We start from the raw sequence: 25,543 nt of genomic DNA on the forward strand, positions 1-25,543 counted from the left end.
ATGCCAACTTCACAGAAATTTAACATTATATTAAAATTTCACTAGGAAAATCTATAGAAAATTGCTTTATGTTCATAAATCAAGGTTAAAACAGGAAAATAAATCCACACCATATTTACATACAGCTCTTCAAGAAAGTAGTATTGTCTCGTCATGTTTATACTTTTCATTCACTTGCAAATCTAAATAAAAGCAACTAGTTGTGAAACACTGTCAATGCAAAATACTTTTGATAAAGAAAACTAAAAATTATTTTCAATAAAACAGCCATTTTTGCAAAGCAGGAATTAGTAAATAAATAGCTTTAATGGATCTACCTAGGTATAGACACAAAATACTTGGACTAGTATGACAAAGTCTTCATGAGAAAGAATATTCATGCAATGAAAGATTCTAATCTGGGGCTCATAAACAGATCACTATGTCAATGTGAAGATCATTAGAACAAAAATTAGCAGCACCTTTTTATATGAAAATCAATGTCCTAAGGTTTAATTCTGTGAATTACAAAACATTAGGGCCTATTCCTGAAACAAGAAATTGCTAACAAGAAACCACTAAGAGCCATATTTCTGTCATAATTACATCTTTTATATAGTAAGTTTCCATTCGAAATATGTTCAATTTTGTGCTAATATTTATGTCATTTATGTCACGATATATATTATGAAAAAGAGGTAAACACCAATGATTACTACAATTAGTGTATTCTTATAAAGTAAAACAAAACAAATCTTCCTTCCTACGTAGTTACCTTGGACCCAGTCCATCAGCTTGGCATTCCGTGAACTGACACACAGTTAATATGTTTACAAGAAACAACTACTACTTTAAAATAAACACACCAAACATACCATTATATTATAAGACAATTTATCAGGCAAGGTGTTGAGTCTTTCTCGAAGGGCATTATAGTCATTATCTACCTTCTTCCTGTTGACAGAAAACACCAAATACACAAATTATTAACAATTTTTCCAATAGGCTAGGTATCATAAAAGAAGCTAAGCAAAAACCTAATTTTAGCAAATTAAAGATTAATGTAGATTTTTTTTAGTTTTAAAATCCTGTTTTTATAAAGTTTAGCAATGGCATTATTCTACCATACATTTATTGAAGAATTAAGACTCTCCAGGGACTTTGGCATTTAGAAGCAGAATACTCAAATTTTGAAAATTACTGTTTTTTAAGATACAAGACTGTCTGGACTACATAAAATGTGAAAATTAAGGGAGACAGTAAAAGAGGGCCTGATGTTTGGAGAGAAGCAGGGACTCAAGATGAAGAAAGACGAGATTTATTTATTTTGAGATAGAGTCTCTCTGTGGCCCGGGCTGGAGTACAGTGGCACGATCTCAGCTCACTGCAGCCTCCACTTCCTAGGTTCAAGTGATTCCCTGGCCTCGCCTCCCCAGAAGCTGAGACTACAGGTGCATGCCACCACGCCCGGCTAATTTTTGTATTTTCCGTAGAGATCAGGTTTCTTCGCCATGTTGGTCAGGCTGGTCTCCAACTCCTGGCTTCAAGCAATCCACCCGCCACAGCTTCCCAAAGTGCTGGGATTACAGGTGTGAGCCACCACACCCGGCCAAAAGAAGAGGTTTAATAAAGCTTTTGACTGAATAAGATACTGGCTGTAAAGTTGAAATCATGAACATGAAATCTGATCAGATGCTTTAGTCCTCATCAGAAAATCTAAAAAAGGTATCATCAGCTCTTCAATTATTCATAATAATGTGATTAAGGTAAGAGAGAATCAACTGGGGGTTCAAGACATTAAGTAGAGGTAATACAAAAGGCTTTTCAATTTGGCTTTGGAGTCTGTTTCTTGTTATATCAAACAGAGCTACCAAATAAAGCAATTTCAAACAACCTAAAGGTATAACTCTGTAGGGGCAGAGATGGTCGTATTTCCATGCCATGGGCCTTACTCAGCTCTTAACGCCTACTGGAGATGAATAGTCCTTCTTTCTGAGGGATACCAGGCAGCAGCCTATGCCAAGATGCCCATTTTCAAAATTTCTCTAAAGACTGGATTTCCTAAGGGTTCCCTACTAAGATACAGGCTGCAAACAAAACTACAGCACTGAATTTTATTTTTAAGCAGAAAGATGTTGTCAGTTTTTAAAAAATAACAGAAAAACTCGCCAACTCAGCAAGTAATTTAAAAGAGCATGTAGACATTGTCAAACTGAAATTAGGATAAACTGCAATGTAGGTAAAATTCTCCAGATAATATAAATGACTGCGCTATAAACATCACAGAATTGGTTTCAGCTTACTGCTTAGTTCCCTGAAGCAACAGTAGCATAATAAAAAATTATCTCACTTAGTCTTAAGATTTTAAGAAATTTCACATATGTATTATTTTACATAGCCTATAATGTCACTTATCTATATTTTTCTCTTACAGAACACAAAGTAGAAGGAAGGTGGAAAAACTGCACAGCAAGAAGCCAGATCTCCTTTAACATGATGAGGCAAGCAATGAGTTTAACCTCGCTAGCTACCTGCATGCCTTCACAAAAGCTTTCTCATTTTCTAGCATGCAACTGCTCTTTATAAACTTTCCCAAAAAAATCCTTTTCTGTAAAGTGACATAAAACATATTTTATTCTTTTGTTTAAGGCAAAAATCCTCCTCCTGGAAAATTTTTATATGGATAAAATGGCAAAAAAAAACTTCATGCACAAGGTTACGTACCAGAAAGAACATGGCTTTGAAGTCAGACCAGAGAGTGAATCCCAAGCTCTACCATGAAATTTCCACAAATTAACCTTAATCTCAGTATATTCAACGGTAAAACTGGACCAATACTTACAGCTTCAAGAGAATTCAATATAAAAAGTCTAACACACTGCCCAGCATGGAACATCTACTATGTTGGCTCCAATACTCATTTTTTCCATGAAGCATCAAAAAATATCAATTCTAAAACTTTGAAGAAAGACTATTACCTACAAGATTTCACTAACCAATCTGATACAAATAGTAGAACTTGCTGAAAGACAGGATAGCTGAAAGGAACCAATCAATGGCTTTAGAAACAGGGCTGGTGTGAGCAATCAGTGGGATAATATCTATAGAGGACTGACTGGTACAGTGCCTAGACAGTCAACACTCACTATTAATAACAGATCACTAACAGCTTATTTATGTTTCAGACAAGTAATTCTGCAAATGCTCAAGGACTATATACACCAGCCTAGATATCTAAATGTTTCTATGAATATTAAGAAGCTAGTATTAAAGTTAGCATTCAACATGTCTTACTTTGGTAACTATGCTTAGGAGAAAAAAAACTTCCTCAGAAAATATCTATTTCATACATTAAAAGAACAGCAGGTTCGACAACAGGTAGTACCAGAGATCAATGGCAGTATTTCAAGTCAAATATATTCAGTTTCAACTGATTAATAATTCTCTCTAGAACAAAACTCTGGACATACTGGAGAGCAGTTTAAGATTAGAGTTGCTATTTATAAATTTTGAATTATTATCTATAAATACAAAAGTAGAAGATCACTTAAAATGCAGCCCATGCAGAAATCCTTTTTGAAGGGAGGCCAGGAGGAGTCAAGCAGTGTCTGGAAGAAACTGCGGCTTGAGGAACCCTCTCTCTCTAAAGATTACATTGGTGAAAATGTCCAGGACCAAGCACTCAAACGGTGATCTCCAAATAGTCTCTCTATTATTTAAGGCTTAAATAATCCTGTTAAAGATAACAAAGCCTATGTGACAGAAAATACAAAAGTTATGCTAAAAACTAATGCATTACAGAGGGAAGTCTGGGATCTTTATTTGTAACAAAATTTAAACAGATTTTTTTTCTATTTTAATAATTGGAAAGACGTAATTAATTTTTGGACACAGGAGTCATATTATAGTAGTCAAAAGAGGTAATTGCTTAAAATAGTTTTTCTTCAAATGGAAAATAAAACCCAGATAGAGTTAAGAAACATCTCTCCAGCCTACTTACTTAGAATAGCTAGACCTGCTTCTTTGGCTTCACCATAATGGATCCTTATAGATTCGGTTCCGCCTTCAACTCTTAATTTTAAATTTGTTTCCAATATCCTCATGCAACATTCCTTACAGAAAACAAGAACTAAAGCACAGGTATAAGGCATGTAAGAAACTTTAACCACGTGCTTCTCAATCTTGCTAATCATGTGCAATGTGCCTTTTGAGAGTACCTTTTAAGTGAAAAAAAGGCAGCAGCAATGAAGACCGTAACACAACCACAAGTTAGCCTTACCCTTAAAGGATTAAGATCAGGACAGACCCCAAGGGAAACAGCTCATTTTCATAAAATTGTAGAAAGTAGGAGAGAAATCAAGTTAATTGAGGTATACGCTCAAGTATTTAGGGGTAAAATGCACTGACGTCCACAATTTACTTTGAAATTAATCAGAAAAAATGGATTAACAGATTAAGGTACAGACAGGTGATCAAGATTCACTCTTCCCATATGTTTGAAATGTGTCATAATAGAATATTTTTTAAGGGACAAGGAAATATGAAAGAGATTCAACATTTTTAATCCTCTTAAAAGTGACTGACAAAAATAAAAATCTCTGTGAAGAAAAACAAAAGTCTACATCCTTTGTTTGAGGCCAGTGATAAAGACTCCAACCTTTAAATAATAAAAAAGGGAGATAAAACTTAAAGCAGATTGAAACAATAAGACTTTGCTAATTTTAAAGTAGGAAGTTAAAACAGGCAGCAAATACTAATACTGAACCAGTTTTTGTTTTTGTTTTTTCTTTTTTTAAGAAAAAAACCTTCTATCAGTCTCTTTCCCTTTACCTAACATCCTAAATAGACCAGCAGAAAATACTGTGAGATGCCTAAAAGGGGAAAAAGGAAAAGAATTCTATATAAGTGCTAACATCTGGGTTAATCTGGGACAGAGTTAATTTTTTATTTTTAAGAAATGATAAAAATCTGAAGATTCTGGAATATATACAAGTAAATATATAACCATCTTTAGAAATAATTTTTAGTCCATCATACCCACCCTACAACTTCCCAGTAAGCATCCAAAAAAAGCCTTGTTTCAATTCAATCCAGCATGTATTGAGCAGCTCCGCTACAACAAGCCACTGGCATATGCTGCAGGGATCATCACTCACATAGCATGCCTTTCTGATTGTTTGTTGATTGTTTTGCAATGCATCTTTGTCAAAGATCCACTAGTTTGAAGGATGCCTGGATGTGCACCTCTAAAATTAAGAAAATAGAGGAATATTAAGTTCGGACATGGATTCTATACAGGTAAAGAGATGTCCTCCAGTTACTAAAGCAAGAAATGATTTTTTTTTTCAAAGTATCCTTTTAAGCAATCTAAACAAAATGATAAAGTTACATTTTACTAATAAATTAATGAAAAAAAGCTTAATGCAATTTGGTGGGAAAAGGAACACTCCGCATGGAAAATTTAAATGTACTTGAATTAAATCAATAGCATTAGGCTTTTTTTCTAAATGGTCATGGCAAAATATTTAGTAATTTCAGCTGATATAAGTAACTGAAATATACCACAAAATTCAGGCAGAATGGTGGCATACTCCTTTTTTATAACTCTGTTATATCAAGGAATTTAAGCCAACAGAAAACGCTGATGAAATAATCTATGTCCTTTATATTTTATGAGTCCATTGGAAAACTTTACTAGTAGACATAGATATTAAGATTAAACCAAATATAAAAACATAATTTTTCAAGTCAATGAAACAAAATTATCTAAAGAGAGATGCAGCTAACATTCTACTAGATTTCTTCAATTTAACTTTTCAACAATGAGAAAACAGAGTACAATGGATATACATCGTAAGCCTGGACAGAAAAATCTGTTCTAGTGTTCCCTCTACAACTATATACATGTGTCTGAAGACCTGTCAGTTACCATAGGTGCCTGTCTCTTCTTTCACATTGCTCTAAGAAAATGAGACGTGAATTCAATATAAAAAAGCTTAAAAATTATGTAAAAACACATCCATCTAAGTTTGAAAGAAATATCCTAAAGTGCCTTGTTTAGTTAAATTTTTACTGATGAGTTTATAGGTAATTTCTGTTCTTTTTATTTTCCAAATTTTCTACAATTAATATAAATTCCTCTTATAAATCAATGGGAGGGACCTTCTAGAAAAGGTGTGATGAGTTTATAGCTGACTTAAGCTTTGAAAGTTTGTGCCAATTTCTACTTAAATCGTACCATAATTCATAGGTTTTGTTATTTTACACTTTATATTTTCTTTCAAAAGCATATTTTAGAAAAAAGTAATTTTGTGGGTTTTCTTAATTAGAGTAGCAATTTAAAAACCCTCTTAGGTCACTGATCCCTATGAGAAACTAGAAAAACTCTAGACTCTTCCCTGAGAGAAAGAACTCATATTTTACATACAGTTTCAACAGAGGCCCAATCACAGATCCCTCCAGGTTAGTTTCTCAAGAGGTTTTACAACAGTGAAAAATAGCAATTTTGATTCTGAACCTACCAAATATTTAAAATCCTGAAAATTATCAATTGACTTAAAAGTACATTAGAAGAAAAATGCGAAAACCCTCATTAATTTGGTCGTGAGTTCAATATAAATTACTAAGAAGTAAATTATAGGCATGCCTCAACTTTTTACAGCCTACATTTCTCCCAAGTCTTACACTGATAGCCACTCCAATCTGTCTTTAGTATAGTGGAATCTGGACTTACACTTCTTAAAATAAGAACGAGCACTCAGGATTATTACCAAGTGATGCGCCTCTCAGCCAAGCACTGTGGTTGTTGCAATATTTACACTTTCATCATCGAACAGGACTCTGTGCTTGCAAGTTTTACTGGATGTTACTTTTACTTTATATTAAGAAAAAAAAAAAAGTACAGTTTTCATACCTCATAATACAGTTGAGACAAAGATGAAAAATCATAAGGTGTGCCCAAAGCAGTAAGCCCTAAGCCCTTTGCCTCAGTCAGATACTCCCTGGACTTGAGCTGGTCATGGGAAACTGAACCGAAGCATATGGACACTGGAAACACACCGCCGTCATCAAAGACTGTATTCTAGATGATGAGTTGTGATTAGGGATTTTAAAAAATAACAGTTTAAACCTCTTCAGGGGAAAAACCTCTTCTATAACATGTTTAAGTTTTCCTTTCATTTTCAGAAGTGTGTTAAATATTAAACTAGTTGGTTGCTTCCAAAAACATGATATAAAAACTTAAGGACTCCTACAAGTAATAAATTTTAATTATAAGTAAAAAATCATTAGCTCTTTAAAAAGAAAAAGAAAAAAGCATGTACAGTTTGACCTTAGTCACACAAATACACATACAAAATTAAGAAGCTGCAGAGGACTGGGCGTGGTGGCTCACACCTTTAATCCCAGGACTCTGGGAGGCCGAGACAAGCGGATCACCTGAGGTTGGGAGTTCAAAACCAGTCTGACCAACATGGAGAAACCCTGTCTCTACTAAAAATACAAAAAATTAGCCAGGAGTGGTGGTGCATGCCTGTAATCCCACCTACTTGGGAAGCTAAGGCAGGAGAATCACTTGAACCTGGGAGGTGGAGGTTTCAGTGAGCCGAGATTGTGCCATTGCACTTCCAGCCTGGGCAACAAGAGCAAAACTCTGTCTCAAAAAAAAAAGAAAAAAGGGAAGAAGATGCTGGAGGGAATAAAAGGGAATGTTTTATTAACAGGGAGAGAATTAGCTTCTCTTTACAATTATAAGTAAATTTTTCTTTATTCCTTTCTTATTTCAACTTTTCTATAACTAAGCATGCATTCATTTTATATTCAGAATACAAATTTAAAAATCGAATTCACATTTGGGGAAAAAAACTTCTTTAAACATTCAACTTGAATCTTTTTTTGTCCTTAATTTCCTTTGAAACTTTACACACAAAAATTCCAAACTTACTTAATCACCAACCCATGTACTATTTTTTTTAAACTGTGCAGAAACTTGAAGAATGACAAAAGGATTTGTATACATGATTCTTCTCCCTTATCCCGAAGACTTTCATAAACAACTGCAGAAACTCCAACAACAAAAACATGTAAAATCTCCAGAAAGTTTAGAAGTTGCTCTATGTTCAAGAGGAGGGAAAAAAAAACCCATAAAGAAAAAGCCCAAACAGAAGGCTCTATACAAAACAGTGACTGAAAACTTTGTAGTCAGTAAAATATGGACTCTGAAAAACAGTTTACAAATCTACCTAACGCTGTAGAACAAAGTCATCAGCTTTTACAAGCTTTAAAAGTATGCAGATCAACATTTCACACATTGTACATAATAAAATAAATTTTATATAGCCATGTGAAAGCAACTCGAGAAAACGGTTTCAGGTATTCATAAGAAATATACTATAAACCATGGCATTATTACAATGAAATAGTTCAGTGTTTCTGTGTATAAGGAATCCTTCAAAATCATGTGACATATAGACAGATATACAATGTGTGCATAAAATAGGTATCTCTACCCCAACTGACTGATAGGAAAGAGGAATTCCAACAGAAAAAAAAAGAGAAAAATCAAATATTCACCTGAGACTTTTGCCTACACAGGCATGCTTTCTTGGTTATTTCCTACTCTAAATTCTAATAGAAACTATTACTCTTTTTCTCTTAACAATTATTTTTGTCCAGCTTCCTTTGAAAAATAACAAACATTTGCTTTAGACTCTCTCAAAACTCACATGCCAGAGCACTTTGGAGCTTTTATGTCTAAATTTAAAGCTATCCTTTCCAAAATTAAACACTCAAACAAAATATCTTTTTCTATATTTAAGTCTGCTTCATGTAATTTCAAAGATATCTTTACCAAAAATCCTTTTAAGATAAAGGAAGACAATAAATTTTTGACAACTCACATGTATACAATTTATGATTACAAGTTAACGCCTAACATCAACATGATCTGCCAGGCGCCCCATGTACTATTTCATTTCATTCTCACCAGTCAACATAAAGGAAGGAGACTTCCTTTTTGTGTGTGTAGGACCTATTCAATAAAGTCATTGCAGTGCATTAAAAATAACCACTAATTCTTTTTCACGCCTCCTCTCAACAGGTGGGTGTTATCTTCCCACCTTGTGAATCTTCACTGGCTTTGTGAGTTCCTTCAACCAACGTAATGTGACCTGGCAGCTTCCATTCTTGCTGCCCTGAGATGCCCACAGAAAGTAAGCCGGACAAAAGAGTACACGGATGTAGAGGCTCAACCAACAGCACTGGACAGAAAACACAGCTGACCCAGCCACCAACTGGCTGCGACCAAAGCAGTGAGCCCAGACAAGACGAGCAGAAGAACCACACACGTGAGCCCAGCTTAATAGGCACACCCACTGAATCCTGTGCAAGTAAACGGTGGTTGTTTCAGGCCACTAAGTTTTGAAGTAACTTTACTAAGGAGCAATAAAATAATAAATATATCATCTTAGCAAGGATATATTTTGAGTTACAGAGCTGTACTCTTATTGATATAGCAATTATTTATTTAAAAAAAAAATTTCCAAGTCTCATTTTGTAACTCTGAAAGTTAGATGTTTGACACACAGTGAAATTTACGGAAGTGAGGTAAAGAGGAACAGTTAGTTAATGATATAGGATAGGTATAGTGTTAAATGAACAAGTACAATCTGATTTCATTTTTGTCCAAAAGGATGGGAGCCATATATAAACATGTAGATGAATACACATACACAACACACACACAACATACATATATACACAAACAAGTTATGCAAACCATTTCTGAAAAGATTTCTGAGAAACGGGTAAAAACTGCTGCTTCCAGAAAACAGAACTGAGGGGCCAGGCCCAGTGGTTCACACCTGCAATCCTAGCACTTTGGGAGGCCGAGGCGAGTGGATTGTCTGAGCTTGGGAGTTTGAGACCAGTCTGGGCAACATGGTGAAACCCTGTCTCTTCTAAAACACACACAAAAAATTAGCTGGGCATGGCAGTGTATGCCTGTAGTCCCAGGCACTTGGGAGGCTGAGGCAGAAGAATCGCTTGAACCCGGGAGGCAGAAGTTGCAGTGAGCCAAGATTGCGCCATTGCACTCCAGCCTGGGCGACAGAGCAAGACTCAATCTCAAAAAGAAAAAGAAAACAGAACTGAGAATTAGGGGACAAAGGTAGGAGGAACCTATAGATCATTTACATCCTTTCATACTTCCTAAATTTTGAAACATGTAAATGTATTGCCTAATTTAAAATTTTTTATTTAAACCTTTAAAAGTTAATATAGAGTCTTTCTTATCTCTTAAAGACATACACTGAAGTATTTCTGGATGGAGTGATATGACTTAGATTCATTTAAAAATTGGAGATGGGATAGTCAGAATGGTTTTTATTAAAAAGTCAAAAAATATAGGCCAGGCACAGTGGCTCATGCCTGTAATTCCAACACTTTTGAAGGCTGAGGCAGGCAGACCACCTGAGGTCAGAAGCTCAAAACCAACCTGATCAATATGGAGAAATCCTGTCTCTACTAAAAATACAAAATTAGCTGGGTGTGGTGGCGCATGCCTGTAGCCCCAGCTACTCGGGAGGCTGAGACAAGAGAATCACTTGAACCCAGGAGGCAGATGTTGAGGTGAGCCAAGATCATGCCATTGCACAGGCAATGGGCAACAAGACCAAAACTCTGTCTCATAAATAAACAAACAAACAAACAGATGTTGGCAGTGCTGCAGAGAAAAGGGAATGCTTTTCCACTGTTGGTGGGAATACTAGGCCACTGTGGACAGCAGTTTGGAGGTTTCTCAGAACTAAACTGAACAACCATTCAACCCAGCAATCCCATTACTAAATATAGACTACCCCCCAAAAATATCATTCTGCCAAAAAGATACATGCACCTGTATGTTCTCTACAGCACTGTTCACAATAGCAAAGACATGGAATCAATCCAAGTGCCCATGAACAGTGAGCTGGATAATAAAACTGTGGTACATATATACCATGGACTACTACATAGCCATAAAGAAGAAGAAATATTTGTTGTAACACGGATGCAGCAGGAGGCCTCTATCTTAAGTGAATTAATGTAGAAACAGAAAACCAAATACTGTATGTTCTCACTTATAGTGGGAGCTAACCACTGGGGACACATGGACATAAAGATGGGAACAATAAACATTGGGGAAAACAAGAGCAGGGAGGAAGGGCAGGGGCAGGGGCTGAATAACAGCCTACTGGGTACCACGCTCACTATCTGGGTGATGGGTTCAACTGTACCGCAAACCTCAGCATCATGCAATGCACCTTTGCAACAAACCTCTACATGCACCTCCAGAATCTAAAAAAAGTTAAAAAAAAAAAAAAAATTGGAAGCAGGAGTAGATGGCAAGGTAAGATGTTGAAACAGTTTAGAGAAAATCATGAGCTGATAATCATCAAAGCTGATGAGTACATGAGGATTCACTATACTACTCTATCACCTCTTACTTGAAATTCTTCATAACAAAACATGATTTTAAAATATTCATGTAAAGCTGTAACAATAATTCACAGAAAGCCAACTCTCTCTCCATCATTACAAAAAATGGAATAAACACTAAATATTCACAAATATTTACAAAGCACTGGCTTTTTTTTTTGTCTGACAATTAAAATTATCAAAAGAGACGTATGAACTACTATTAATACTTATTGAGTGCCACGCAGTGTTCTATAGACATGATCTCATTTGATCTTCACTACAACCCTGTGAGTTAAGTAGTATAACATCATCACTTTATAAGAAAAAACTGAGATTCTTAACGTAATTGTTCAGGTCAAAACGTTAATAAATGACAGGATTCAAATACAGTCTGTGACTCCAAATGCCATGTTCTTTAAGGAAGAATTAGAAAGAAAGTTACAAATAATCCAAAAACAGAATGATCAGCCACTAGTGGACCAAACAGTGGGAAGTATCCTCATATTTTAATAAGATGACAGTGTGTGAATTTCATAATACCTTATTTCCTGAGTTAAGTAAAAGAGATTATTAAAAAAACGTTTGATTGAAAAACATTTTTAAAATCCTCACTAAACTGAAAACCATTATTATTAGCTCTAAAATAATGTCATACAAATTCTCAACCTTTAGGCTTGAATCTTTCCTTTTTATCTGTTATTAACTAAACAAATACTATAAATGTCTTAGTTCACCAAAGTTCCAGGATTTAAATTAATTTTCTCAAAGACTTTTTTGGGTAGATCCTATAGTCCCAGACCATTTTCACTCCTATTTTTCTACAAATATTTTTACTCCCTGTTCCACATTTTTTTAAACAAAAAACAATTTAGATTATTTCTGAACCTAGAATATACATTCTTGTTCCTTAAAGAATCCTTTAAAAATTACACAAACAAAAAAAAAATTACACAAAGCATAAACATCACTAGCATGACAATGCATTTTTCAAATCATGTATTTTATTCTTCTTTATTATACTGGTATGTACCCATAAAGAAGAGGAGCTTAACAGAAATTGTATTTTAGACTAGGCTAATACCAAGGGTTAAATAAGAATTAAAGCAACATGCTTTAAAAAGTAGTGTGTGAGACACCCTAAGAATGGCTCCAGTCTCTGAACTCCTGTACTTGCTTCATATCTCTGCGAGTAGCACAAAATTATTGTGATTTTCCTGTTTAATGTCTGACTATGAATTCTTCCATGGCAGGGTCTTTCAATTCTAAACAGCAGCACAATACTGGCATATGGTAGAAACTCAATCATTGTTTGCGGAATTAAGAGAATGCAAAAATATCACAAGAATTCCACCATGCTCCCAAATAGCAATTTCCTGGCTTTCAGGGAAATGCAGACACTTCGGTTTCAATTTTTTGATATAATGAATTGATAAACTTACTGGCCATTCAGATTTGAGTAATATGATACCACGTATAGATCCTCATTAAAAGCAAACAGAAAAGTCTGTTTTCTGAACCAAATCAGAAATGATTCAGAGGAAAATGCAAATTTTAACTGGAAAAAAAAATTTAATTTTTTAATGTATAAAGTACTGTATTACTTCAAGATATGTATAGGCAAATATGCTAAGCTTCTATAGTTTAGAGGGTTTTAAAAAACTGAAACACGAAATTGAGGGTCACCTGAACCTGTCGTGAAGTAAATGTCACATTTCTGTTACTGCTCACTAGACTTGTGCACTACTAGAGTATTTGTAAACTAAAATGTGATACAGAAAATAACCATATATTTGGTGTTCATTTACCCAAACATTTATTAAGTGCCTATTTTGAACCAAACACAGAGCAGGGGTTGTGAATAAAAGGATGAAAACGTGCCTTTATCCTTAAACAACTCTCTAATAAGAATCTTATAAAATGAACCAGAGGAAAGTTACTATTCACCCATTTATGTAAACTAGCTTCTGTTCTCAGTGAGTATCTTTCTAATTTCCTGAACTTCTTACCAAAACCAATAGATAGAAGTCTACATTAATAAAACTTCCCCTGGAAATTATTTGTAAAATGGGCCACTCTGACTCAATGTGCTGGGGAAAAAATTCTTTGGCCAAGGACTTGTATTTCAAGTTTTAACCTGAACTGAATGTATAATGAAAGGCCAATGGACCATTATGGAAATGTTGACAGACTTACACCACCAGTGGAAGCAACTACAACGATGCATTTATTGAAAATTAATGAAGTCCTGAATTTTTATTTATAAAGTGGGTATTATTAGTTTTAGATTATTTTCTGCAAGCCAACAGTCAAAATTTAATAAGATGATGTGTACAGATTGCACTGATTTTCACTCTTATCCACTGCCTGCAGCCTATGTGCATTTAAACCAAAAAACATTTGATATACACTAACTATAAATTATTTCCTTGGAGATCTCTCAGGCATGAAGAAAAAGCCTCTTAAAATAAATTTAAAATATTATATGCTTGATGGTGTATAACCGAAGGTTTAATCTCACCACTAAAGGGGCAGTTACCATGATTTTTGCAATAACCCTGCAGACAATAATCAAGACAGCTCCTGTTGTTCTCTCAGTAAAATCTTCGTATGCACAGCATGGATATATTGTAATTTGGTATCTGTAAGATCAACAGCTATACCTTATGACAACTCATAATATAAGATTTTATTCACCATTAAATTGAGCATTTTCCTCAGAAGCCAAAGGAAAGTGTGTTATTTACCAAACATGGTCCTATTAACTATAGATTAGCACATTAAAATAGATAATGCTTTCTCTCTTAAAAAAAAAAAAGTACAGTCAATAAAACAAGCTCTGAAAAGTAGACAATTAGATTTTTTTCAAACTTTGGGAAAACATTTCTGTGCCCTATTTCCATCATTATTTTAAAGTAACTCATTCCAATTGTTTTTCCACTAAAATGTAAGAAGTATCTCCAAAACAGAACTCTCTATGATTACATTCAAAAATGTCTCAGTCTCCAATTCACAATATTAACAGTATTCTAACTTAAAAAAAAAAAAAAAGGAAAGAAGGCACTTAGAATAAATACAAGTGGTAACACAACGTCAGAAAATCAGAAACGTGTAATTCAGAAAAGGGTGAAAGACAATATAAATTAGTATCAAAGGCATTCAAAATGGAGATTACTGGAAGAATTCAATTATTGGTCATATATACACACACAAACAGCAAACACATTATTTAAACACAAGTAGGTTACCCCATCAGTATTTCAGAAGTGTAATAAAACCATCTTTCACTCACCAATGCTGGATTTTCTCTTGGCAGTTAGTGACCACCTGTCATGAAAACAGATAACTACTCATGAAAAAACAGAGCTATGCACAGAGCTACAAAAATCAGTGTATCTGAAAACAAGAACAGTGGCTTTACAGATTTAATAGCATCTCAGTATACATTTTTATTTGTCAAACGCACAGAGATGTGAATGTTAGTTTTTAAGCAGCACACTTTATCATAACCCTCTAATGCAGGCTGATAACTGCAGAACAAATTACAGCTTTCTGATTCATACTTTGGTACAAAACCCGCTTCATAACTATTAGGTGACACATGATATAAGATAACTAGTATTTTGTACAATCTACAGACCTGTTCTCAGTAGTACGTATTTTGTAGAATACGTAAATATTATAAATAACAAGAAACCAATGTAACATCCACGTTTCGTCAGTTAAAAAAAAAAAAAAAAGAAATGACAGTAGTGAAAATACTTTATTTTGTCAGTGTATCTCTAAACATTTTCACCTGTAATTTTTATTCTGACACATTAAAAAATGAATTCAGTGATATTTTTCTACTACATTTTCAAGAAGAAATACTTGGGATAAGGAGATGCTCTGAACAGCTCATTTATTCCCCAGTGAATTATGATAAAGATTGTAAGCACTTCACAGCCAGTTTATAAGCTATGTTTATAATACTATAACAATGAAATTAAGCAGAAAAGTTATTTGTTTTCCTTGGAGATATTTCAGTACATTCTCAAAATGCTCAGAAAATAAGAACATTTAGTCAATAAAGAAAAATGCAATTTTAAAAAATAACACTATTTCTGAAGACAATTTAAAAATTAACACTATTTTCATGGATTGTTAATTATCTCTACTTTTAAATTATCTATTAATAAAAATTTTAAACAGCAGACTAGAATACCATAGCATCATTTCAGGGACAGAGAAACTGGGAGATGAAAGTCAAAATGCTTAAGATTAGGCCATGTGAAAAAGACAGCAGCATTATCTGGTTTGCAAAACGCTGCTCTAGTTCACTGCTCCAAATACCAATATTATCTCTTGTGTATGCTCAATGTTTCACCGTCCCCCCTAAAAAAAAAAAAAAAAAAAAAAAAACCACAAGATTTTTTTTTAGACCTGTCACTAAATTCCTCTATTATAACATTTAATTCCTGAAATAGATGTCTTCTTTGGGGACATTTTAAATACTAAGACAGCAATCCTGTACCAAAATACATGCTATATTCAGAAACTCAACCATACTACACATTAACTCAGTATAAAAAGTCCATTTTAGAATGAAGATCTCTCAGTAAGTATCAATCACATAGCAACACTTAATAACAGTGGCAATATATAATAGAGCACTGACTTTACATCTGGAAGAGCCAAGCTAAAACTACATCAATCCATTTCACTGTTTCTGATTTGGCAGTAATTACAAAATAGACAAACAGAATTCAATGTAAATTGAAAAAGGAAAAAAAATGTTCATGAAATCCTTTTTATAAAGTTCCTATTTAACAACCCCATTAAAAGATGAGACCCAAAAACAGTCAGGATGTTTTCCAATCCCAATGCATGTGTTTCCAAGCATGAAGTGAGCCAAAAGCACAGAAAGCAAAGCCCTGCAAACCATAAGAGCAGAATGTTCATTAACCTCTACATGATAATCCTTTCATAGCTGCATATTAACTAGTTACATATTCATAATCATTTACATTATTTAAAGGACCTTGGAGGAAATTTTCTAAGCTATATCCATTAGTGACAGTGTTAAAGGTTATAGAAGATAGTCTACCTAATGTTTCCAGGAAGCCTTTTTAATTAGTAAATATGTAAATTTGGCATATATGCTTTTTATGTTTAAAAAACACATCACTGGTAGAATGGCATGTGTTCTTGACATCACTCCCTATAGTCTACCCTCTACTTTGTTCTGGCCATCCTTCCCCTGTTCCTTTTATTTCCCTAAAATAGGCTCCCTAGGAAGACAGACCAACAACAAAATCCATTTCACAACATACAAGAGAAATGTTCACTACTAAAATGCTGCTTTACATTTTCAAGTCTTTATTAGTATATAACATATAGTGTTTAGAACATGGAAGACTTCAAATAAGCACGATCCAAATGTAAACTACACAAGAAATATTTTGGAAATGAGAAATAAGGGGAAAGATGAAAGAGGTAGATATGAAAATATATAGACTAGCCTTCTGATGGAATGCCTATGATTATCTTTCTTTACATGATTTATGGTACACCTACTTGCAAAAAAAGATTTAAGCCCAAGCAGTTCTATTATATTTTGAGGTTTTTTTTTTTCTTCTGTTTTACAGAAAGTTATTCAAAGAAAAAAATTAGTAAATTTCTACAACTTAGAAATTGTAGAAGGGGTTATAAAAGAAGCCTTATATTTCTCTTAAGTTAAATTATTCCAAATAATCTTATTTATCCTGAAAAGGGAGTTAGATGAATTCCTTTAAGTATTAAATTTTAAAAGTAACCACAAGGCAGTGAGCCTTGTTATACAAGCAACACTTGAAAAACACAGCAAAAGAAACAAAAACATTTCATTACTTTAAGATCAAAATGGAAGAAGAATACTAGTTTTTTTTTTATTTTTAAAACCTGCCAAAACATGCAACAGTGCCCCTAAAGAAAAAAATCTTATTGTATCATTTTCATTTTTTTCAAAAACAGTTATTTCGACATCGAAATAACTGAACTAGTAAATTCTTGAATATAATGACCTCATTTAGACTCAAGAATTCATAATAAAGTACGTACCTACATAGAAGTACAGCAGGAAGTCCACAGTAAAGAAAAAACTATGAGCTGATTTACCACCATTTAGGAGTCTTTACCAACAAGCCAGTGACTCCTAAGTCATATGGCATACGTTCTTTACAACGGAAAACTGTCTTCAACCTATGAGCAGTAACAACAGTGGGATATGCCAACACTGTGTAAGACAAAACAAGCTGCCTAGAGTTTGATGAAGGAGGTTTTAATCTTTACTTGGAGAGGAAACTTGTATTCAGAGAAGAACTAATTTATTTAATATTACACAACTGTCCAGGAACTGGTAAGAGATGAAATCAGTTTTAAAACCCAGTCTTTCTAATAGGGATTCTATCTAATCCTAAAGCCCATAGTCCCTATACTGGCCTGCTTCCAACCATATGCAACTTACTGCATAACAGCAGAAAAACACTGGTGACATCTGCAGTCTTAAAACACTGGCTGCTATGGCTATTTCTCCTCCACTAGTTCCTCAGTCCCACAGTCATGAATAAGACCTTGCCAATCATGTCAGTAAAAGCAAATTCCATAAGCTTAAGTTCACCAATTCACTAACATTATAATCCTTATTTCTTCCAATGCCTCTTACAGCTCCTGACCCTTTCAGGTGAAAAAAGTAAGAACGAACAACATATTTCTCAAACATCATTTACTAGTTTATCTGTTAGGTTTAGTTAAAGGTGGAAGGGTAGTGTGCTAACCCCATAATTACTATCACACCTTATCATATTTTTAAGATATTTATAAATTAATAGGGTTAGATGCCCAGAAGGACAATGATGGACAGTCCACCCTAATGAACGAATATTTTTCTGTTCATTAGTGTCCAGCTAACATATACATACATTCTGTTACCAAGGGTTAAAATAACATTTGATAATTTTTAAAGTCCACAAGTTACATGGAAAACAGAAATAATCATTTCTTAGCTGTTGTTCCTCAGAAGTTGCTTTTTAGAAATTATTTTATAAAGGACACCAGTAACATACAGTAGGCTCTCCAGTACTTAAAATTTTTATCTGTGCTATTTATATTGGTGACAGACCACAAGAGGGCATAAACCTATGAGTTTTGCAAGTTCAACACAATGCCGCATTAAAACTAGACTGGAGCAGAAAGCCTAAAAGGTCAAGAGTGTTTCTTGATCTTTGATACTTTTCTCAAAAACGCTTCACTTCTAAAACTTTTCTCACCAAACTGCAATTTTAAATTCTTCCCGTATGGGTTAATGCATAATACAACAGTTTGGGAACTGTGCTAATCAGAGCTGTCTAAATTTACATAGCTTGCTTCTCTTGCTAGACTGTAGCTTCAAGACAGATCTTACTATTTTGGTTTTAAAGCTGCTGAGTCAAAAAGAAAATAGTATCAGTGGGAGCTGTGGATACCGGACATACACTGTTATGTGACAGTTACTTAAAAGCTGAAAATAATTTCTTAAAAGATAGATTTGTCAAGTAGGTATATAAATATCAGTACCAAAGTATACAAGAAGTGTACTTTCAATAAAATTTGCAGAATTACAAATCCTTTAAATAAACCCCTTTGCAAAGAAGGAAGGAATTGACTACAGGTTCCTAACAGAAAAAAAAGGCAATAAGCACTAGGATAAACTGCAGTAAATTGAGGGTTACTGTATAAAAACCAGCATAGGCTGGGCACAGTGGCTCATGCCTGTAATCCCAGCACTTTGAGAGGCTGAGGCTGGTGGATCACATGAAGCCAGGCGTTCAGCAGCCTGGTCAACAAAGTGCAACCCTGTCTCTACTAAAAAATAAAAAAAATTAGCCAGGTGTGGTGGTGCACGCCTGTAATGCCAGCTACTCAGGTAGCTTGAATTACTTGAACCAGGGAGGTGGAGGCTGCAGTGACGTGAAATGGCACCACTGCACTCCAGCCTGGGAGCCAGAGGGAGACCCTGTCTCATAAATAAACAAACAAACAAACCACCATAAAAGTAAAGAAGACCATTTCAATTTTAAACAAATTATGTTATAAATATCCTGAAAAGCAAAACTGCTAATGAAATCCAAGTCTAATTGTATGGAGCCACTTCTTAAAACACTGACATGTTCTTATTTAAAATTGTAGCTAAGATGGAATCAAAACAGTCTCCTTAATCCTTACCTTTACGTTTTAGCCAGATTCCTCCTACACAGGCTTCTAAGGCATTTCTGTCTGTATTCCAATCTAGTCTCACTGTACACAAATATCAGACTATGTCTAACGTCCTTTGGCATTGTACATCTCACTCCCTGGTTGGCTTGACCTCCAAACTAGGCTCTTTTTTTCTTTCAGTAATCATTATTAGCTATCTTTAGTATGCTATTACAGTTTTCTCCTATTGGAAATATTTTAAGAGTGGTAACATACACATTCAGTAATTTTTTTTTTTTTTTTTGAGACGGAGTCTCGCTCTGTCACCCAGGCTGGAGTGCAATTAGTGTGATCTCAACTCACTGCAACCTCCACCTCCCAGGTTCAAGCAATTCTCCTGCCTCAGCCTCCCGAGTAGCTAGAACTACAGATGCATGCTACCTCAACCAGGTAATTTTTGTATTTTAGTAGAGACACGGTTTCACCGCGTTGGCCAGAATGGTCTTGATCTCTTGACCTTGTGATCCGCCCACCTCAACCTCCCAAAGTGCTGGGATTACAGGCATGAGCCACCACGCCCTGCATTCAGCAATATTTCTAAGAATGAAGGTGCTTACATGTTTGGAAGGTTTCAGGATTACTTGAACTAGAGATCCAGAAACTCTTAACTGTTGTGGCTGAAAGCTCCATGAGGTAAGGGCCGTTCTCCTTCATCCACCAGCATTCACCCGCCATAAATAAGTAAACAAGCAACAAGTCCTCTTAAAGAAGGACAGGTCTACTATCACCCCCAAAAACCGCAGAAGGCGTTTATATTTTAGTAAAGTCATATAGGACATACATACATCACATATATCATATACCCCTGTAGTAAACATAACATTTGCAATGAAACATATGAATATTCAAAATGTAATAAATGCCTCACCCATATCAGTTAGTTTTGTCAAAAATGAGTATGCCATAAACTTAAGAATAACTGTTTTCAGTGATTTTCAGGCTTCTGAATTGCAGATTAGAAATTGTGACCTACATTTCTGAATCTGAAATAACTGCCTGAATTCCACCTTGCAAGCCCACTGTTTTCCAGATATATCAGTCATTTCTTCTCCATGCACATACCTTCCTTGTAGAAACCTTGCTCTTCTTCCATAAAGAATAGGTAAAGAATTCCATTTCTCCATCTGTAGCCATAATGAATGGAGAGGGTGGATACCTGCTGCTAACTAGACCAATCTCATTTACTTTGGACATTACAGCCTCAAGTGATTACAGATTCTGTTCCTGAAAAGAAGACCACGATGGGATCTGCACAAACTAACCAACCATCTAAAGCAGCTGGTACATGAAATAACACTATAAACATACAAGAAAACAAAACACATAAACCCACAAAACTCCTGCCCTTGACTTCCTCCTGACTTCTTACAGTAAATTCTTTCATAATTTCCTTCTAAGCATTTGTATGATTTACAACTAAGAAAACTTTAGAGTAGTAAGCTTGCCACATAGATTAGGAGAATATGCCTGTGAAGAGCTCAGAGGAAACAAACAGTCCACTGAAGAGTAAATACAAATAGTAAAAAAAAAGAAAAATATCCTCTCAAATAACAAAGAAATTAAATTAAAGCAATCTTATTAAGCATTAATTAAAGAAGCACATTTTTATTTTAAAGAAACACCACTGGCCAGACACAATGGCTCATACCTGTAATCCCAGCACTTTGGGAGGCCGAGGCAGGTAGATCACCTGAGGTTAGGAGTTCGAGACCAGCCTGGCCAATATGGTGAAGCCCTGTCTCTACTAAAAATACAAAAAATTAGCCGAGTGTGGTGACAGGCACCTGTAATCCCAGCTACTTGAGAGGCTGAGGCAGGAAAATCGAACCTGGGAGGCAGACGTTGCAGTTAGCCAAGGTCACGCCATTGCACTCCAGCCTGGGCAACAAGAGTGAAACTCCATCTCAAAAAAAACAAAAACAAACAAAAAAAAACCACTGTCAGTGAGACTGTAGCAAAAATCACAGTAAATCACTGCTAATAGCTATGGAACTTTAAATCTCAGTCTAAACTTCTATAATATAACTCCAAAAAGGACAAAAAAGCTTGTAACTCTCATAGAGTAGAAGAGATAGATAAATAGAAAAATTATCTCTTTAAAGGCACCCAAGAGCTGCCAAAGCAGTGAGGACAAGAGGGACTAAAAATGCAGAGAAGGGAGAACTGTGGAGGAGTGAGCTGATCATCTGAAGCCACTTTTTTCTCAGACAACAGGAGGCACACGCAAGAGGCTGAGAATTACTTGGGCCCTGAGAAGACAGCCATGGCTAGGAGACAGAAATGAGCAGAACCTTGAGCAGTCGGAAAAGGCTATATGGTAGCAAAATTAGAGCAGGAGAGGTCTCAAGCATACAGCTGGTTTCCCTCCCATGGCACCTGTCAAATTCTGAAGTTGTGAAGGCCAAAAAGATAAGCTACAACTCTGAAAAGCAGAGCTCAAGATGAAACAAAAATTAGAGTTCAGAAGCCTCCAAGAAAATATGGCATAGTGAGCAAAATCAGGCTTCCAGATGAAAGCCTGAAGAAACCGGAAGCAGCAGATGCCTTACTAAAAACAACACCCTGGCCTTCACTCAACCCAGTACCTGCCTGGAGGAAGGTGACCAGCTCCCACCGCATCTGCCTTGGCAGAAGAAAGGGTGAGCCTTTTCCAGAGGAAGTTATCACCTTCAGGAATATCTATAATCTTTAAAGACACAATCCCAGCATCTAGTCAAAAATAACTAGGATGCCAAGAAACAGGATCATATAACCAAAAATCAAAAGAAAAAATAAAACAGAACCAAATACACATGCAATCTAGATACTGGTGTTAACAAACATTATAATGATTCATACATTCAAGGAAATAGAGGAAAAGATAAAAGGAATCTATGGAAAAAATAGCAATTTTCGGCTGCACGCAGTGGCTCAAGCCTGTAATCCCAGCACTTTGGGAGGCTGAGGCATGCAGATTACCTGAGGTTGGGAGTTCGAGGCCAGCCTGACCAACATGGAGAAACCCTTCTCTACTAAAAATACAAAATTAGCTGGGCATGGTAGTGCATGCCTATAATTCCAGCTACTCGGGAGGCTGAGACAGGAGAAATCGCTTGAACCCAGGAGGCAGAGGTTGTGGTGAGCCGAGATTGAGCCATTGTACTCCAGCCTGGGCAACAACAGTGAAACTCCATCTCAGAAAAAAAAAAATAGCAATTTTCACTAGAAAACTGAAATCTACACAAAGAAATGAAAATTCTACCACTGAAGAATCAAAAATTAACTCAATAAACGGCATTAAAAGGAGATTAAATAGCAGAAATCAGGATTTTTGAACCTGATAGGTCAAAAGAAAACATCCAAATTAAAGCCCAGATATTCAAAACTAAAAAATGAAAAATACAGAAAAGGCCAACAAGAGACATGTGAAACACAGTATAAGTACAAGATGCAGAAAGGGAAGAGAGAATGCAGCAGAAGCAATATTGAAAAGATCTTGAATTCTGGATTTCCTAAAACTCAAAGTATCAATAACAGACTGAAGAAACTCCAAGAATCCCAAGCAAGAGAAGCACAAAGAAAATTACATCAAGGCACAACATAGTTACAGTGATTAAAACCAAAGAAAGAAAGAAAACTTTATGTGCAGCTGCAGGAAGGAAGAGAAGGCACAGGGGAGATTCACCGCCTTCAAAGGAGTGAGTGACAAGACTTAGAGCTAGAGCTAACTTCAACATCGATGATAGAAAGTGAAAGGTAACAGAATAATATCTTGAAATGCTGAAAAAAAATAACTGAAAATCAGCCAGGCGCAGTGGCTCACGCCAGTAATCCCAGCACTTTGGGAGGCGGAGGCAGGCAGATCACAGGGTTAAGAGATCGAGACCATCCTGGCCAACGTGGTGAAACCGCGTTTTAAAAAACATAAATAAATAAATAAAATGAAAATCTATAGTAACATACACAGCAAACAGATCCTCCAACATGAAGGAAAAATAATAACATTTTCAACAGAAACAAAATTCTGCACAAGGAGACTTTCATTAAAAGAAACAGTAAAGGTTTATTAAACTGGACATGTTTTAATTAAATGTGATATCTAAAACAATTATTAAACAATTAGATATAGTTATTAAATAAGTGTAATCTGTTAAAAAAAAAAAAAAGACAGCAACAACAACAAAAAAGGACTCCTCAGAGTAATATAAATGCTTAAGGAATTCAAGAGCAAAGGTATAGGTTAAAAAATAAAGAAGGGGTAAAGATAAATCAACACTGGCACACAGAACAATTAAATACAGTGTTGCTGTATTTAAAATACACAGAATTAAAATGCACGGGAGCAATCAAGCAAGAAGTGGGCTGCATAAATGAACGAATGCTGTGATCTCTAGAGACACCAGAGATTTCCTTAGTGAAAAGAAATTGTAAAACATATATATATATATATATATATATATATATATATATACTATAAACACATACTATATTTAGTACTAAAACACACAGAAAATATAATATAAAAGTAGTTTAAAAAAATGTATCACAAACAAGTTAATAGGAGGAAATAACAGTAAGAAATGTTTGATCCAAAGGAAGAAAAAAAAAAGCAGAGAAAAAAGAACATAAAAGTAGGTCAATTAGAACTGCAATGAGATACCACTCCACACTCCACTCATGAGGACGGCCCTTACAGAAAACAAAAACAGCAAATGCCAAAAGTTGCCCAGTATGTGGACTGGAACCCTGAGAATACGTGTGGAAATGTAAAATGGTACATTCACCAGGGAAAGCAGTGTGGCAGTTCCTTAAAAATTAAATATAGAATTACCATATGATCCAGAAATTCCATCCCTCGAGCATACCCAAAAGAATCAAAAGCAGATACTTAAACAAAACACCCATGTTCATAGCAGCATTACTCAAAAATCACCAAAAGGTAGAGGCAACCCAAGTATCCATGGATGCTAGAATAAACAAAAATGTATAACTGATTCTAAAATACAACAGAATATTATTCAGCATTAAAAAGGAAGAAATTCTGATACATGCTACAACATGGACAAACCTTGAGACATTACGGTAACTAAAATAAGCCAGTCCCCTAAGGACAAATACTATATGATTCCCTTTAAGTACCTAGGGTAATCAAATTCATAAGAGACAAAAAGTATAATAGAATGGTGGTTGCCAGATCGGGGAGGAGAAGAATAGAGAGTTATTGTTTAATAAACAGAGTTCTAGTTTTACAAGATTAAAAAAAAAGGCCTGGAGATAGATGGTAGCTATGGTTGATCAACAATGTGAATATACTCAATGCCACTGAACTGTACACTTAAAAATGATTTAAATGGGCTGGTCATGGTAGCTCATGCCTATTTACCAGCACTTTGAGAGGTAAAGGCAGGACGACTGCTTGAGGTCAGGAGTTCAAGACCACCCTGGGTAACATAGTGAGTCGCTGTCTCTACAAAAAAAAAATTTTTTTAACTAGCTAGGAGCAATGGCACGCACCTGTAGTCCCAGCTACTCAGGAGGCTGAGGCAGGAGGATTACTTGAGCCCAGGAGTTCAAGGCTGCAGTGAGCTATGATCATGCCACTGAGCTCCAGCCTGGGTGACAGAACAAGATGCAGTCTCTTAAAATAAAACGATTAAAATGGTAAATTTTATGTTTTACTACAATTTTTTAAATGAAAAATACAATGTAAGTCTAATAGAAAGATAAGATAAAATACAGATGGAGTCCTATTATATATAATTGCTTAAAATACTCTAAATTAAAGGAAAAGATATCCAGACTGAATCTTAAAACCACAACTTTATGCTGTTTATGAGATACACTTTGAACCCAAAAGACTGAAGTTAAAAGTTTCTTTTTTAAA

At 35.1% G+C, this 25,543-nt stretch overlaps 1 protein-coding gene across 3 annotated transcripts in view; it reads right to left on the minus strand.

Moving 5' to 3' along the window:
- Positions 1-25,543, minus strand: part of URI1 (URI1 prefoldin like chaperone) — a 73,454-nt gene that overhangs the window by 29,534 nt on the left and 18,377 nt on the right. For all 3 annotated transcript variants that reach the window (XM_012448434.3, XM_064381529.1, XM_012448435.2), the window contains exons 2-3: positions 14,723-14,757; positions 855-933 (exon numbers count right to left, since the gene is read on the minus strand). In XM_012448434.3, the coding sequence (XP_012303857.2) occupies positions 855-933; positions 14,723-14,757 (114 nt within the window). The remainder of the gene's footprint in view (positions 1-854; positions 934-14,722; positions 14,758-25,543) is intronic.

Source organism: Aotus nancymaae, unplaced genomic scaffold (genome assembly GCF_030222135.1).
Source record: "Aotus nancymaae isolate 86718 unplaced genomic scaffold, 86718_ANA_hifiasm-v0.15.2.pri h1tg000028l, whole genome shotgun sequence".
NCBI lineage: Eukaryota > Metazoa > Chordata > Mammalia > Primates > Aotidae > Aotus > Aotus nancymaae.